The 18398-nt window shown below is 49.7% G+C and overlaps 1 protein-coding gene across 2 annotated transcripts in view; it reads left to right on the forward strand.

Moving 5' to 3' along the window:
* MCM8 (minichromosome maintenance 8 homologous recombination repair factor) overlaps positions 1–18398 on the forward strand; it is an 83244-nt gene that overhangs the window by 41114 nt on the left and 23732 nt on the right. Inside the window, exons 1-2 of one of the 2 annotated variants that reach the window (XM_088478033.1) lie at positions 8274–8755; positions 11019–11156. In XM_088478033.1, the coding sequence (XP_088334159.1) occupies positions 8402–8755; positions 11019–11156 (492 nt within the window). In that variant the 5' untranslated portion in view covers positions 8274–8401. Of the gene's footprint in view, positions 1–8273; positions 8756–11018; positions 11157–18398 lie in introns of those variants that run through there. The other variant, XM_088478034.1, reaches the window with a different exon arrangement.

Consider the following 18398-nt stretch of genomic DNA (forward strand, 5'->3'; position numbering starts at 1 on the left):
TGCCTGTCTGTGACTTATTCTCCTTACTGTCAGCTTATAACTATCCCTTTCCTTCTCCTACGGCCCGGCAGGTGTGTGGGGGAAGGGCGTTTTTCTGAGACCCTCACATATATAAAACACGTATTTGTGGGGTCAGTCACATACTGTTGTGTGCTACACAGTACCATATCTGGGCTGTTGTTTCGCATACTGGTGAGTGCGCGGGTGTTAAAACCGTAATTCCTCTGGTGATACCTATTTCTTGTGTATTTACGGTATCATGTCGGATGAGGAGACTGAGCGCTCTGTGGCTCCTGTGCTATTTTCCTGCAGACGCTGTGCTGCTGGAGTTGATGGGGAGGACTTATCTCAGGATGGTCTGTGTGGGCGGTGCCAGCTGGTACCGGGCCCCTCCAACCCCCCTGTATCACAGGACCCTCCTTGGGCGATGTTTTCACAGGTGCTGGCGTCTATTGCGGACCGGTTATCGGTCCCATCAGCGGTCCCTTCTAGGGCGTTACCGCAGCCCACCATCCCCCATTCCCCGAGGGTTCCACAAATGTTGCGGTCTTCCCCCGGGGCCCAGACTGTGGGTCCTTACTCGGGACTGCCTGTGTATGTGCAGTCTTCCCCAGGGACGTGTCAGTCTGTAGTGCCTTTGCAGAGTGTTGCTCCGACGGCTCCTCCGCCTTGGGTGGATGTTCTATCCAGCTCCGTACAGAGTCTGGCGGCTTCATCCTCGGCGTTTCAGTCTATGTTGCAAGGTGATGTGCCACCAAGGGTGTCTAAACGTCCGGTTGTGAGTTCACTAGCTGCGCAGTTGTCGGACTCGGAAGTGTCCTCAGATGATGGAGAAATCCATGAGGACTCTGACTCTGATGTCATGGGGCAGGAGGTGGAAGCTAAGTCCTCCATTAATGTTCCAGCCTTAGTTAGGGCGGTGCGGGCTATCCTACATGTTGAGGATGATGCGCCGGCTCCTAGGTCGAAGTTTCCTAATTTTAAAAAGGCCAAGGTGACCTCAACTGTGTTCCCCCTGTCTGATCAATTATCGGATCATATGGCGGCGGCCTGGCAATTACCTAGTAAGAGGTTCCATCCACAGAAGAGGTTGGCGGCGAACTATCCTTTTCCTGAAGCTCATTGCAGGAAATGGGAAACTCCGCCGGCGGTGGATTCCCACGTTACCCGCTTGATCAAAAGCGCGACGTTGCCATTGCCGTCTATCTCCTCTTTGAAGGATCCCACGGACAGGAAGGTGGAGACTTGTTTAAAGTCCATTTATTCTCTTTCCGGGGCGGTGGCTCGCCCGTCCATGGCTATCTCCTGGGTGGCTAAAGCCATTGAGGCATGGGCCAATGCCTTGGAGGATACCTTTCCTGATGAGGCTCCGGATATCCAGAGAGCGTTAGTGGGACAGATGCGGGATGCAGCTTCCTATATTGGGGAAGCGTCTTTGGATGCCAGCCTGCTCACTTCTAGGGTGTCGGCTGCAGCGGTATCTGCTCGGCGCTCCCTGTGGCTGAGGTCCTGGAGGGCTGATGCAGATTCAAAAAAGGGTCTGGAGGCCTTGCCTTTTAATGGTGATTTACTATTTGGTCCGGATTTGGACAGAATAGTGGATACTTTGGCTAAGTCCAAGTCGGCTTTTCTCCCTTCGGCCTCTGCGCCGGCTAAAGTGAGGAGCTCTGCCTTTCGGTCCTTTCGGGTTCAGGGTAAGGCCAAGGGCCAGTCCTTCCCGAGACATTCGGCGACCAAGGCCGCACCCAAGCCCAAGAAGCAGGCATGGAGTGCTCGGCGCCCTTCTTCCAAGCAGGAGGATAAGCCTGCTGCCTGATGGGACGGGCCTCTCTCTGGGGGACCCCAGAGTGGGAGGCCGACTTCTCCAATTCGCCCAGTGTTGGCACAATACCACCACGGATGCCTGGGTTCGAGAAGTAGTCTCTCAGGGGTACGCCCTGTCTTTTTGGTTCAGGCCGCCCCACCAGTTTTTCTGTACGAGTCCTTCTCTGGACAAGACCAAAGCTGGTCAGATTCAGGTAGCTATAGAATCCTTGCTACAAGCAGGGGTCATTGTTCCCGTTCCGCAGTCTCAGCGCGGGACGGGGTACTATTCTACTCTGTTTCTGGTACAGAAACCCAATGGTTCTCATCGCCCTATCCTGAATTTGAAGTCTCTGAACAGATACCTCAGAGTTCCCAGGTTCAGGATGGAAACGTTACGTTCCATCATTCTGGCGATGGAACCCGGGGATTATATGGTCTCCCTCGATATCCAGGACGCCTATCTCCATGTGCCCATAGCACGGTATCTGAGGTTTGCTATCCTGAACCATCACTACCAATTTCGGGCGTTGCCTTTTGGCCTTTCCACGGCTCCGAGGGTGTTCACCAAGGTGATGGCGGTTATGGCTGCCCACCTTCGGGGTCAGGGTCTACGTCTGTTGCCGTACCTGGACGATCTTCTGCTGCTGGCGAGCTCCCCGGAGGTGCTTCTTTGACATCTCCACCTGACCATTGCTTGTCTTCAAGCACACGGGTGGTTGATAAACTGGAAGAAGTCCTCCCTGATTCCATCACAGCGGATGGTTCATTTGGGAGCCCTGCTGGATTCTCGTCAGCAGCTGATTTTCCTGACTCCAGAGAAGGTCTCCTCCCTGCAGCTGCGGATACACAGTTGCCTGAGCAGTTGCCGCCTGTCGGTCCATTCAGCTATGAGAGTTCTGGGGTCCATGGTGTCGACATTCGACATGGTGGAATTTGCCCAGTTCCATTCCCGGCCCCTGCAGGGGCTGATTCTATCGGAATGGAACGGGTTACCTCACCGGATCCGCTCTCAGATGCTGGTGTTGTCCGCGGAGGTTCGGCAGTCTTTGGCTTGGTGGCTTCAGACGGTGCATCTGGTCGAGGGGCGCCCCTTTTGGATCCCGGACTGGGTCCTGCTCACGACGGATGCCAGTCTTCGGGGTTGGGGGGCAGTGACCGGCTCATTATCGCTTCAGGGTCGTTGGTCCGCGGAAGAAGCACTTCTCCCCATCAACATCCTGGAACTGCGGGCTGTGTACAGGGCCCTGCAGTCGTCCGGCCCCGCTATTCACGGAAGGGCGGTTCAGGTGCAGTCCGACAACGCCACCACGGTGGCGTACATCAACCACCAAGGGGGAACTCGCAGTCGGGCAGCAATGTCGGAGGTGTCTCGCATTCTTGCTTGGGCGGAGTGTCACGTTCCAGCGATCTCGGCAGTCTTCATTCCCGGAGTCCTCAATTGGGAGGCGGACTTCCTCAGCCGTCACGATGTGCATCCCGGGGAATGGTCGCTTCACCCAGAGGTGTTTCAGCTACTCGTGGACAGGTGGGGGCTGCCGGAGCTGGACTTGATGGCCTCCCGTCACAATCACAAGTTGCCCGTTTACGGGTCAAGGACAAGAGACGCAGGCGCCTGTCTGGTAGACGCTCTGTCGGTGAAATGGACGTTTCACCTGGCGTATCTGTTTCCTCCGATATCCTTACTTCCTCGGGTTCTGCGGAAATTCAAGCAGGACGGCGGCACGCTCGTGCTGGTGGCTCCGGCGTGGCCCAGACGTCCTTGGTACTCCGATCTGAGGTGCCTCTCCATCGACGCTCCGTACCTTCTTCCTCAGCGTCGGGACCTGTTGTCTCAGGGGCCCTGCCTTTACCCGGATCTGGGTCGGCTGTCTTTGACGGCGTGGCTCTTGAGACAGCCGTCTTGAGGTCTAGGGGTTTCTCCAGTTCAGTGATTGGTACCATGCTTAGGGCACGCAAGCCTGCCTCCGCGCGGATTTACCACAGGGTGTGGCGCACTTATTTTCAATGGTGGGAATCCAGAAACTATGATCCGCAGGTGTTCCGGGTTTCCAGAATCTTGGAATTTCTTCAATCGGGTTTGGACCTCGGCTTACGCCTGGCCTCTCTGAAGGTTCATGTGTCTGCTTTGTCCGTGTGGTTTCAGCGACGGATTGCTACACGGCCAGATGTTTACACCTTTTTCCAAGGTGTTCTCAGGATCCAGCCTCCCTTCGTGCCTCCGGTGGCTCTGTGGGACTTGACGGTGGTACTGAGGGTCTTGCAGGGTCCTCCTTTTGAGCCGCTTGAGTCGGTGGAGCTCAAGTGGCTGACGTTTAAGACCATTTTTCTCCTGGCAATTGCTTCGGCCAGGAGGGTTTCAGAATTGGGGGCGCTTTCCTGTCGCCCTCCTTTTCTGATTTTTCACCAGGACAGGGCAGTGCTCCGCACGCGTCCTGAGTTTTTGCCCAAAGTGGTTTCAAAGTTCCACATTAATCAGGAACTTGTTGTGCCAGCTTTTCAGTCACCTGATCTTTCTGCTGGTGAGGCTTCCTTGGATGTGGTCCGGGCACTTAGAATCTATGTGGACCGGACTGCTTCGGTTAGGAAGTCGGATTCTTTGTTTGTCCTCTTCGGTTTTCACAAGAGGGGTTGGCCTGCCAACAAGCAAACGTTAGCCCGTTGGCTTCGTTCAGTTATTTGTGAGGCTTATGCGCAGGAGGGTTTACCTGTGCCAGCCTCTGTTAAGGCTCATTCCACTCGTTCTGTGGGTCCCTCTTGGGCTGCTAGACGTGGCGCCTCCGCTGTTCAGCTGTGTAAGGCGGCTACTTGGTCTTCAATTCAGACGTTTTTGAGGTTTTATGCGTTTGACACCTTCGCCTCTCAGGATGCATCCTTTGGGCGCCGGGTACTCCTTTCAGCACAGGAGCGTCCCCGCCCTTAGTTGAACTGCTTTGGGACATCCCCAAGGTCAACCCTGTGGACCCCCTATGGACCCTGAAGTAGAAAACAAGAGATATGGTAAGAACTTACCTTTGTTATCTCTGTTTCTACGAAGTCCATAGGGTCCACAGGGCGCCCGCCCTGACGCACCTGGCTTCAAATGGGCTGTGTGGCTGGTCACCGGTTTTCCGTCTCCCATTTCTGTGAGTATGGTTTCTTGTGTGTTCCAGTCTTCCTTCTCTCTGTTTAGTCTCCTCCTCCGGCCTTAGCTGCTTACCAACTGAGGTGCCTGTGGCCGGGGCGGGGTATAGAGGAGGACGGACCCAAGTGCATCCTGGGAGCAGCAAAGCTTTAACTGCGTGGTGCCCGTGGATCCAGATCCAGCTATACCCCAAGGTCAACCCTGTGGACCCTATGGACTTCGTAGAAACAGAGATAACAAAGGTAAGTTCTTACCATATCTCGTTATATATATATGTTAAAAAGTAATTGCTGCCTAAATCTATACCCCAGTCGTGCGAGGCAGACAGGTTCATAGCTGCTGATTGCAGAAAGAATACCAAGAGGGAGGAGATGATGGCAAAGGAAGCGTACACAAGGCAAGTGGGCCCTGATCGTGAGAGCTTACAATCTATAGGGGAGGAGTAGTCAAACATGGGTGACAGAAGTGAGTCAGTGCTCAGGGGCCAAAAGAGGTAGCAGGAGGAAAGCTGGACTGGCTTTGGAGAGACTGAATGGGGGCGTGATTTCCAGTAGGAAGTTGCAATAGTCCAGTCCAGAGATGACCAGTGAGTGTATGAGGGCATCCAGGGTGAGAGAGAGAGTCTTATCCTGGCAATGTTACAAAGGCGGAAGCTACGTGAATGGGAGCAGACATGAATGTGGGGAGTGAAAGAGGGATGAGTTGAGGATAAATTGTGGGACAGAAGAGAGTGCTATGTTGTCAACAAATAATGAGAAATAGGGATAAAGGGACTGTGGAAGGTAGAAATACAAGAAGCTCAGTTAGACATGAGTAAGAAAGCTCTGAGACATCCAGGAGGAAATAGCAGAAAGACAGCTGGAGACACGAGAGATCAGGAGAGGCGAGGTAGAGTTGGTTATTATAAGTGCAGAGACTGTAATGGAGGACAAAAGAGTTGATGAGCTCACAAAGGGAGGAACTGTATAGGGAGAAATGAAGAGGCCCAAGAACAGAACCTTTGGGGACACCAGCACTTATCATCCATATTTATCACCTTACAGCTCATGTTTCCTCACAATGCCATTTCTGTCTTCAGTAAGAGTTCTAGACTTATAGGTTATGAACAATACTTACGTCACCATGATCCTATCATGTACCCCAACCAACATACTATGTATTATTTTATTGTAGAATCCTCAATGTCTATAGCTTTGATTTTGAAAGACCACTAGAAACAAGCTGCAATTTGATTGATATATACAAAGCTGACCACATAATGATGAACCCTGCCTATTTGGCCAGATCATGTCCAGAGTCACTTGAGCCTGTTATCACAGTTTGAAATTTGATATGACCCTTCTAAAGCTGGGTAGACCCTAGACAATGTGCAAACGACACGATGAGCGTTCCGATTTCCCTTCATCCCCAACACAAATTATATAGTGCATACACACTGCAATCCTCGGAACGCTATAACTTGCATCGTTTGATTATTAACAATATATTGTTTGCATTTGAAACACCATCTTAACTATTTCTGGAAAACCGCACGTGACAAGCCGACTGCAGGAAGAGAAAATTGAAGTTACGGGAGTGGCTGAGCTGATGTCTTCAGAGCCCAGATCTTAACGACATATCGCCTGGTCGTCCGGTTGGGCGTACACACTTCACGATTTGCTCAAAATCATTAAAGTTATCTTCTCATCTGCTGTGCAGTACAGCAGGAGAGATGCAGGGAACGACACACGGGAGCTCACAAAAGTACGTACAAACTAGACAATGTGCACGATATGTCATTCCAATTCGGCTCAAAACGACAAATCGTCCATTATATCGTCTAGTGTGTACCCAGCTTAAGGTCCTCTTGCAACATTTTCAAGCATGCCAACAATGATTCTACCAATTTAAATAAGATCTGATACTGAGGCAATTTGTCAGTCTAGTATGATCAGTACAACAGCTAGATCCATATGTAATACTAGCTGAAGTACCCAGCATTGCCCAGGTTTGAATCTTCATTTTATTAAGTTAGATCCCAGACCAATTGTCACCCCTCTGTGAAGTTTTCATCCATATCCATACAGTGGAAGGCCCAGAACAGGCTCCCCGGGTCAAAGTTCTGCCCAGCGTACACCAACGGGAGGTCCAACCGGGACCTAATCTTCAAGTTATTAATACCACTTTCACAAAGCAATGCCGGGTTGAACCCGGGATTTTGTACACGGATCCATCCCGGGTGCGACCTGGCTGAGACCCCTTTCAATTGCCGGGTCGATTATGTCACCGCCATCACATGCTGAGCCGGCGCTTGGTGCCGGCTCTTCCTATGCAGCGACCCGGGTTACCCGTTTACACTGCACCGCGAGCTGGGTTGAACAGGTGTTCAACCCTGCTCTTTACCCGGGTTATTTCAACCTGGCTCTTTCACACTGCACAGTAACCCTGGTTGCTGTGCGTTCACGTGCAATAACAGTGTGAAAGGGGTATAAATTAGGCATCCCAGACCAATTGCCACCCTTCTGTGAAGTTTTCATCCAAATGCCCAGAACGAGGTCCCCCGGGTCAAAGTTCTGCCCAGCGTACATTGGTTTCAACCCAATCGGTGCAGGGGTGTCTGAATGCATAACCGGACAGACAAACAGACCAATGAATTTTATATATAAGATTTTAGCATTTATCAAAAATATGATTTGGGATAAAAGTGTGATTGTGAAATGAGATCTGTTCCTACACAGAGCAGACTTTATGTAAATACCTCCTAGTGTATGCCTTGTGTGCTTTAATGTGTGGGCCCCATAGAAAAAGATTGTAAGGACCCAATAGTGAAAAATGTATAGAACGCATGCAATTTTGACAAGGTTACCATAGCAGCTGCACTCCTTACCCCTGTAATTTTACCTACGCCGGGATCCCGGCATACCAACGAAGGTAAGCCGGGCGTGGACAGCTGCCCCCCCGGAAACTTAGGTTTAGGCAGCGGGGAAGGGGGGGGCTAGGGACTTATGGGGGTGGTTAGGGTTAGTAATAGTTAAAATACTTACCTATCGGGATCTTTGGTTGCCGGTCTTACGGCGTCAGGATTTGAATCGCCGATACCGATCCCCTTGCACCTATAGTAGTTACACCCATGCATACATACCTTCCAACATGACCCTTCCATCAGGTACAAAATGCTCTGCTCATAAACATCCCACTTAATTTATGATTGCAGCCACCTGTGCTGAAACAATTAACTTTGGAGTATAATATCTCTGTTCCCTTTTTAGGAAAGTACCTGGGCAAATTTGCATTATTAATACTATGATTGCCGAACATCCTGGTTAAAATGAAAAGAAAATAATATATACATGGGTATGTACACACATCATGGGGATGCCAGGGCAGGCCTGTGAGGGTTAATGATGCCGTAAGGCAGCCGCGGCTGATGTGTCGCGAATACAGCAATGTGAGCGGGGAATACGGGGAGCGCTGAGCCCGGGCCTCTGGATCGCTATGTCGGTGCTGCTGGCGCTGTTGCTGGGCCGCTCCCCCCTCCATGCCCAGAGCTGCTGTCCGGCCCGCAGGCTGCTGAGAGGACGCAATCTCGCCGCTGACGCCTGGGGCCGCCATGCGCAGGAGACATCCGTGCTGAGTGTCCGGGACGTCCCCGGGCCTACGGGAGGGCGCCCGGAGCCCGGCACTCACCTGGCCCGCTTACAGCACCGCCGCCCCGGCCACACGCAGCTCCTGAGCCCCGTGGCCGGGATCTGCTGCGGGAGGGGCCGGCTCTGGTCCGATAAGGCCGGTGACCCCTGCAGTACGGGGCAGGGAGAGGTCAGTCCCGCTAACCGGCCGCTCTCTGCACTGGTGAGGACTCCCATAATACTAATATACACCTAATATAATAGCCATTATACCATGTACTACTGTATAATACCAGCTATAACTCCTATAATACACCTCAGTGCACCTGTAATCAGCCATTATACCATGTACTACTGTATAATACAAGTCACATCTGTAATACCAGCTATAATTCCCATTATACTAATGTACACCTCAGTACACCTGTAATCCGCCATTATACCATGTGCTACTGTATAATACCAGCTATAACTCCCATTATACTAATATACACCTCCGTGCACCTGTAATCAGCCATTATACCATGTACTACTGTATAATACCAGCTATAACTCCCATTATACTAATATACACCTCAGTGCACCTGTAATCAGCCATTATACCATGTACTACTGTATAATACCAGCTATAACTCCCATTATACTAATATACACCTCCGTGCACCTGTAATCAGCCATTATACCATGTACTACTGTATAATGCCAGCTATAACTCTCCTTATACTAATATACACCTCAGTGCACCTGTAATCAGCCATTATACCATGTACTACTGTTAGCAGTCACATCTGTAATACCAACTATAACTCCCATTATACTAATGCACATATGACATATACCATGTGTACTAATTTAGTACTTATGTATAATACCAGTCACATCTGTAATACAGCTATTAATCCCATTATACTACTAATATACCTGACCTCACCTTCCATTATACCAAGTGTAATAACTCATTGCTAATATATTATCAGTCACATCTTACAAGCTATAACTCATTAAACTAATACACTTTACTGTACCTGTCCTATACTATAATGCAGGGGTTCCAAACCACGGTCCTCAAGGCACATTCAGTCCAGGTTTTGAGGATAGCCATACCTGAGCACAGGTGTCTTAATTAGTACCTCAGATATTTTGATTTAACCATCTGCGCTCAAACATGGATATCACTAAAACCTGGACTGTGAGTGTGCCTTCAGGACCGATGTTGGAAACACTGCTATAATGTGTACATATGACTGCACCTCTCCTATATGATAATGTGTACATATTACCATGTGTAATAACTCATTGCTAATATTTCAATCACATCTGTATTCAAAGTCTAAAGGCCCCCATACATCAGAGATTGATTGCAGCAATTTGCAATCGATTGTGTATAAGAATCTTTCCCTTTTTCAATCGATTGTGGCAAATCTGCACTCGACTGCAAAAAGGAAACCTTTTTATACACAATCGATTGCAAATTGCACGATTGCTGCAATCAATTGCTGATGTATGGGGGCCTTTAGATGTGTGGCCAGCTTAACTCTCATTATATTAATCCACTTTACTGCACCTGTCCTCTATGAGTTGGGTACGATATCCCGACGGGATAAAACAATTATTCAGAACAGTTAAAATACTGTACCTTATTTTCTTCAGGTCGGCATGCTAGAATCTTATTTTTTTTTTAGCCAAATAGATAAATAGGCTATAGTATAAATATGTTTTTAGAAATGTAGGAGTTGTACAATTGCAGATTGAAACTAATTTCTTGAGCAAGCTAATTTTAAGAATTCCTTTGAAAGGTGCAATGAAGGACATAGTATCTTTTTTGTTATTTATCTCAGATTTGAGATGGACAGGTAAGAACATCCTGTAGCCAACCAAATGATCAGGATCCTCTCAGCAGCATATATCATATCAGGAGATGGTTGCGGGGAGCTGTTCTGTGGTGTGAATATAGTGACTGTAGATAGTGAAGCATCGGGGATATATATAATTAGTTCCTAGATGTTCAGTTTGTTCTTTCCCCAGGGCAGATATAGCTTTTGGAAGAATATTGAGGGTATATTTACTAAAGTGCTGGGTTTTTAGAAGAGGTGCTGGCATTAGCAGCCAATCAGATCCTAGCTATTTTCTTCTAGATTAGGTGTTGGATAAATGTTAAGTAGAATCTGCTTGGTTGCTGTGTCTATATACCTGCACTTTAGTAAATATACCTCTTGGAGTAAACCTCTTTCTGCCTAAATGGTGCTCTAATCTCAAACATTTTCTTAACACTCTTGTGTCTTGCACATGGGAATGCCGAAACATGAGTGGGCTATTTCTCCCTCCCCTAGGCCTGACCTCTGTCAAATGATCCCTTAAAAATCTGACCTTGCCTCTCATAATGTAACACCAGGCCCCCTGCCACACGGCCTCTGGCTGCTGAACTGTGAGAGGATTATGAATTAAAGATAATGCACTCAATCTGTTTCTCCTGTTGTGTTTTGCAGTATGAAAACCCATGGACAATACCAAATTTCCTGTCTATGACCAGGATTGGGCTTTCACCCGTTTTGGGCTACCTTGTTGTTGGGGAGGATTTTAACATTGCACTTGGAATTTTTGCTTTTGCTGGAGTAACGGATTTGGTGAGTTATCAGTTCATGTGTTCATTTCATGCTTGATTTCCTGCAAAACCTGTTGACATTCTACACAAATCATCAGCTGAGGGTTAGGCTGAGGATGGGTACACGCTAGAGCAGAGGTTCCCAAACGTGGTCCTCAAGGCTCCCCAACAGTTCTGGTTTTTAGAGAGATTCATGGGTGAGCACAGGTGGTTAAATCAAATTGACAGATGTACTAATTAAGTCACCTGTGCTCAACCATAGATATCACTAAAACCTGCACTGTTGGGGAGCCTTGAGGACCACGATTGGAAACCTCTGCACTAGATAGACGATTTCTCAGACGATATGCCGAATTGGACCATTGTCCGCACCGTCTAGTACAGAGGTTCTCAAACTCGGTCCTCAGGACCCCAAACAGTTCATGTTTTCCAGGTCACCCAGCAGGTGCACAGGTGTATTCATTAGTCATTGACACATTGTAAAAGATCCACAGGTGGAGCTAACTATTTCACTTTTGATTCTGTGAGGAGACCTGGAAAACATGCACTGTTTGGGGTCCTGAAGACCGAGTTTGAGAACCTGTGGTCTAGTGTGTATGCACTATGCGCACTCCTGTGCGCCGTCATCTGGGTTGTTCGATGGAGCTACCCAGGTGCCGACCACAGGAAGCTGAGTGGCCCAGATGAACAATATATCGGGTGGTCGTTCACTGGGTTGTGCAGTATGTACCGCCCGCCCGATATATCGTGCCGTGGTACCATCAGTCGTCGCATTTACGGGTCACCTAGTGTGTACCCAGCCTTAGGCTACGGGAAGGGAGGGTTAGAGATGAGCACAAGGGGAGCGATAGAGGTTAGGAATATACTCACCAGCAGAAGCGCTGCTACAGATATGCCCAGCTACATCCTTGCCTGTAGCGCAGCAAATCGTGCCATGCGTGGCATGGGAAGGACTTCCGCGATCGGAGACGCTCATTTGCGTCTCTATAGGAATAAATGGGAGACGCACTCCCGCGATCGGAAACGCGCATTTGCGTCTCCATAGGATTGAATAGAGACTCACTCCCGCGGTCGGGGATGCGCCATAGCATATCGTGGCGCATAGCACGATGCGCGAGCAAGTTTGAGGCGCAATCAGCCACAATGAACTTTGACTCATCTGTATATCCCCCTAGAGTCATCATCACATGGAGCCGCCGGATCAGGTAAGTCACCACTACACCACAGCCATGTTGACATTCTCATGTCGACATGATAACTGTCAACAACATACACCAATAAAAGATGATGATAATATTAAACTTATTATTTTTTTAAGCATTTGTTTTAGCTGGGTCTGAAGATAAGTGATTGCCACAGTATGATTTACATGTATTTGTTTCTTTCAATTGAAGCAAGTTGCTGTAAACTCTGTGTATACCTCTTGGGTTGATAAAGTGAGGTGTTAAATAAGAGGTACACAACCTATGCTTCAGAATCCAAATGGGTCCCACAATCTGTTTTTGCTGTGACCTGATCATCTCATGCTCAGCACATTTTCTACTTCAGGGTCCATAGGGGGTCCACAGGGTTGACCTTGGGGTATAGGTTGGGAACCAAATCCGGGCACCACGCAGTTAAAGCTTTTAGCTCCCAGGATGCACTTGGGTCCACTCTCCCTATAACCCCACCCCCAAGCCAGAGGCACCTCAGTTTAAGTTGGTGCCCGGCCGGAATCGGGTCACCGTTTAGTGCAGTGGGGAGCTGATTAGCAGCCCCTAAGCTTTATTTTTTCTAAAGGACAGAGTTTTTTATTTTTCCTTTGGATTCTTCAGAGCGGCAGCGTCAGACTGTCCATAGGACGTCTAAGCTGCCGCTCCGTCACCCCGCTGGCGCTGAGACGCCAGTACAGATCTGGGGATCTCAGCGGGACCCCAGAGTCTGTACTAGCCGGACTCTGCGGGCGCCCAGGACTGCTGCCGGATCCACGGGGAGCAGGTAAGGCGCGGGTCACCGCTTGCAGTGATCCGCGCATTTGAAATGCAGTCCTGTGCCTCCGGTCTCTGGGGACAGACCGGAGGCGCCGGCAGTGGCGGCGGGCCCCCCATACCCCGTGTGTCCACTAGACCACCAGGGACTTAGTGTTCGGTGCAGGGAGCCGGCGTCCCGGGGGTTAATAGCCGGCCAGGGGAGACAGCCTTCCCTGTTACAGCGGCTCCTCCCCTCAGTTCAGCGCGCCTTTCAGTATCTATAGTCTGGCGTCGCTGAGCTGCTTCCTCCGCGGGCCACGCTTCTTCTGAGGTCTCCAGCGGCCATTTTCTCTGTGGTGCAGCAGAAATCTCTGGAGATGGCAGTTGGTCCTGTCCCCCTGCGTACCTCACCATCAGGTCAGTGTACACAGCGCTGTAGCCTTCCCAGACACTGAATCTGGGTAAGTTGCATGCAGTGTAATAGTGCAGTATATTATATGACATGTTTATGTATATATGTGTATATCTGCATTGTATGTGACTTATGCTAGTGCTGACTGTACTTTATTCTCTCACCTGTCAGTGTATATCTATCCCTTTCCTTATCTGCCCTAATACAGCTGTACTTGGGGTGGTTCTGAGACCTCACATTTATATACTTGTTAATATTTGTGAGGTTTGTCACATACTGTTGCGTGCTGCCCGTTGCCATATTTTGAGTGGAACTGTGTGTTGCATACGCTGAAAATGGGTCCCTGCAGCTAATTTTTAGTTTCAGTCAGGACCAGTATAGCGCTGCTTGATCACAAGGCTTGGTCAGATATGTCTGACCAGGAGATAGAGCGTTATACTGCACCCATTTTTACTATCCTGCAAGCCATGTGCTGCAGGTGTTAGTGCGGAGGATTTAACTCTTAAAGGGTTCTGTATGTGGCGTCATCGGGTGCCGGCCCCTTTCACGACCCCCTTGGGCGGTTTGTTTTCTCGGGATCCTCTTAATTGCGGATCGCCGGGCGGGCCCCATTGTTGTACCTCACTTGGGGTTACTTCACCATACTGCCCTTTTTCATCTCAGGGTATCTCGCAGTTTCTTGCACTCTTCGCCTGTGACACAGACTACCGCTCCCTACAGGGGTTTTTCGAGTATATGAATTCCCCCTGGTGCCACAATAGTCTGTCATGCCCCTTGCAGGGATTACCACAACAGCCACCCTGGGTGGATGTCGTTTTTCTATGAAACGCAAATTGGCGTGGTTGACGCCCTGTGCTTACTTCCCACTTGGCTCTACCGTGAACTGGATACTGTTTTGGACTCTTTCCCTCTTACACGGGGGGAAGCCTATCTCAAGTATTATTATCCCTGTTTTAGGGCTGGTAGCAGGTCCATTCTGCACCTGTATCATACACCCTCAGTATTACGTGCCTTTTGGGTCCCTGTTGCTGACTAGCGGGTGGATCGCATGGCGGGACTCTGGCTGTTGCCAGATATGAGGTATTACAACAGTGTTTGGTCTCCTGTCCCAAATTCCCTGAGGGTCATCATGAGCCCCTCCTGGGGTGGATGGGCGTGTTACTCGTCGGATTACAGACGTTACTACGCATCCCATTCCTGCGTGGTCGGATTCTTCTGATCCGTAGGTGGTAACTCTGCCTGAAATCAGTATACTCGCTTTCAGGGGTTGTTACCCATCCTACCATGGCGATAGCATGGTTGGTTAATACTATTGCATACTGAGCTGATGCATTTGTAATGTTTTTTCCCCTCCAACACGTCTGGGGTTCAAATGTATTTGGTTGCTCACGTAATATATGCAGTTGTCATAGGTGGACATGCCTATATTGGATACCAGCTCCTAATTTTCAGAGTTCCGGCTGCGACGGTATCCTCCGTAATACCCTATGGCTGCGCTCTGGGAATGCAGAGGTGCAGATACCATCTATAGGGTATATCTTGTTGGGTCCTGACCTTGACAGTGGCAGTACAAATTTCCCGCCGTCAGCTATGCTCACTACGGGGCCTCAGACTATTAAGTCTTTTTGTCCTCTGGGTCAGCCTAAAGGTCTGTTTCTTCATAGACTGTCGGCCTTTACAAGGGCCGACATATCCAGTTCCGAGCAGACCTGGACTGCCAGCCGATCCTGCTTCTGAACCTACGGATATATCGTCAGCCTGACGAGACAGGCCTACCACTGGGAGATGGCGATTTCTCAGTTTGCCCGGTACTAGTGTCTAGTTGCCGCGGCTACGTGGGTAGGAGGGTACGCACTCTCTTTGCTCAGGCGGCCTATTTCCATGTGATGGTACGCAGGCCCTTATTCGGAACAGGGCCTTACAAATCCAGAAAGCTATACAGTTGTTGCGGTAAGCGGAGCTAATTGGGCCATCCCCACTTTCTCAGCGAGGGACTGGTTGTTCTGCTTTCTTTCTGGTGCGGTGGCTGAATGGTCCTCTTTGGCCTATTCTCTGTCTCAATTCCCCAAACCAGTTCCTAAAGCTACCTGGGCTCAGGAAGCAATCCCTATGCTCCATCATACTATGTTTGGAACCTGGGGACTTTATGGTATCACTGGATATACAGGACGCGTGCCTACGGGTACTTACAGAGACCTTACCTCAGCATGGACTGAGGTTTGCTGTATCACAGCACTTACGATTTTTCGGGCTCTGCCTGTTGGGACTGCTCTCAGCCCCACAGGGGTTTACCAGCGTTTTGGATTTTCTGACAGTTCTTCTGTTCAGTATATACCAATGCTCCTGTACCTGGATGGCCTCCTGCTCTTAGCAGGATCACCGGGGTACTTTACAGCCGGGTCTGACTGACTGACAGGGGGGTTGACTGCAGACGTTTAATCAATGGGGAAAAAGTCCTCCCTGCATCCCTCTCTGGGTATTCTTCACCTAGGAGCCCTGCTGGATTCTCAGAATCTGAGAATTCTTCTGGCATAAGACGGCATCTCCACTCTTCCATTAGGAGTACATGGATGTCTGCGCAGTCGACATATGTCTTTACACTCTGGGATGCATGGTCCACTATTCAGTGTCTGCCTTTGGAAGGGTGGAATGGGCTTAGTTCCATTCCAGGCCTTTCCATAATTGGCTTATCTCCAGATGGAACAAGTTATTTCTGTCTGATCACTGTTCAAACGATGATGCTTTCCCCGGAGGCAAGTCGGTCCCTTTTCGGGTGACTATGGCCATCTCGTCCAGGGTATTCTTTGCTAAGGACAGTGTCTGGTTTGCATCCATTTCAGTGCAGTTGGATGTCTGTCGATTCCACCCTGTCAATTAACTGGTTGGAACTTTAGCCTGTCTTGGGCCTTCACTCTGGCATAACCCTTGTTTCCCGGTGAACCTGAAAAAGTTCAGTCCGACAGGGTCAGAACAGTGGCTTCCTTTTTAGCAATACTGTTCGTTGGGTGGCAATGTCAGGTATGTCATACATTCGGACATTGTCTGAGGGTCTCCTCCCGACCATCTCGACAGTGTTCATTTCAGGTGCTCTCCATTGGTAAGCGGGAGTCCTCAGCCGTCACGACGTGCATCCAGGGGACTAGTCTCTTCCCCAAGAGAGGTTTAATCTCCTGGTGAGCAGGGGGGGGGGTCCTCCTGAGGTGACCCTCATGGCCTTCTGACTCTATCACACTATGGTGTTACAGTCCAACTCTGGGGATTCTGAAGCAACCTTCAGTGACTCTTTGTCGGTGAAGTAGTTCTTCCAATTTGCATACCTGTGTTCTCCGGTGTCCATTCTTCCTCGAGGGAAGTGTTTCAATCGAGACGGAGATGCTTTCCTGCTGGTGGCTCCTGATTGCCCCAGATGTCAGGGGTACTTGGTTTTTCGGAGTCTCTCCATCGATACTCCATTCCTGATGCTTCACTGCCCAGACCTGTTGTCTCAGGGTCCTGGGGTTTGTCTTGGACCTGGGTCGTTTGTCTTTGACTGCGTCCCTACAGTGGTCTTACGGCTTCCCTGGCTTTGTCATCGTTGGAATGATTAGAGCACATGGATCAGTTTTTGCTGGGACCTACCACAAACTGTGGCAGCCATAATTCTTATGGTATTATACCTGTCGATATGATCCTCTGGTGTCCAGGATTTCCAGATATTCTGGCATTCCTTCCGGCTGGCTTGGGTTTCACCCTCGGCCTGGCCTTCCTGACAGTGCGGATCTCTACACTGTCAGTATGATTAAGATATGGAATTGCTCCGCTCTGGTATCCAGTTCATCCTTTGGAGTGTTTTCTGGATTATGCCTCCATTTGTCCTCCCTAGGGACTCCTTGGGAGTTAGTAGTGGTTCTTCGTTGACTCCGGGGAAAGTTAATGGAACCGCTGGTTGTGATTGCCATTACATGGTCTATTGCTTTTGGCTTTCTCTCTTTCTCTCAGGGAGTTTATATCACCCAGGTGAGTGTCGGAATTGGGAGCGTTCTCATGTGGCTCCCTCTTCTGGAGGGCATCTTGTCAGGGTGTGAGTTGCTCTCACCCTGTGTTTCTTCTTAGTGATTTTTAGGTTCCATATTATTCTGGAACTTATGGTGAGGCCATTCAGTCCCCGGTCTTATCGGCTGGTGTGGCCTCATTGACTGTGGTCCGGCCTCTGTGGATTTATGTGATCCGTTCAAGTTCCTGACGGAAATCGGACTCCTTATTGGTGGTCTGAGATTTCTGGTTTTAACAGGAAAGGATGGCCGGCCTATGGCCAAATGTTGGCTGGACGGCCTCGTATGTCTTCTTCAGGGGCCTACCCATGGGTAGGCCTTTCTGTTGTTGATGCTTGTTTTTTCTCGGGCCATGTAATCCTCGTGGGTGGCTCGCTGTGGCGCCTTGGCTGTTTTGCCTTGCTAGATGGCCACGTGGTCTTCTGCCCACACCTTTTTAAGGTTCTAGGCATTGGTTTCCTTTGCCTCTCCGGATGCTTCCTTTTTGGCGGCGGATTCTCCTCTCAGCACAGGAGCGTCCCCTCCCTTGGTTGAACTGCTTTGGGACATCCCCAAGGTCAACCCTGTGGACCCCCTATGGACCCTGAAGTAGAAAACAAGAGATATGGTAAGAACTTACCTTTGTTATCTCTGTTTCTACGAAGTCCATAGGGTCCACAGGGCGCCCGCCCTGACGCACCTGGCTTCAAATGGGCTGTGTGGCTGGTCACCGGTTTTCCGTCTCCCATTTCTGTGAGTATGGTTATCGAGTGTTCCAGTTTTCTCTCTCTTTTTTTCTCCTCCTTCGGCCTTTGGCTACTTACAAACTGAGGTGCCTCTGGCTTGGGGGTGGGGTTATAGGGAGAGTGGACCCAAGTGCATCCTGGGAGCTA

This window comes from Taudactylus pleione, unplaced genomic scaffold (genome assembly GCF_031769625.1).
Source record: "Taudactylus pleione unplaced genomic scaffold, aTauple2 ptg000206l, whole genome shotgun sequence".
NCBI classification, from domain to species: Eukaryota; Metazoa; Chordata; class Amphibia; order Anura; family Myobatrachidae; genus Taudactylus; species Taudactylus pleione.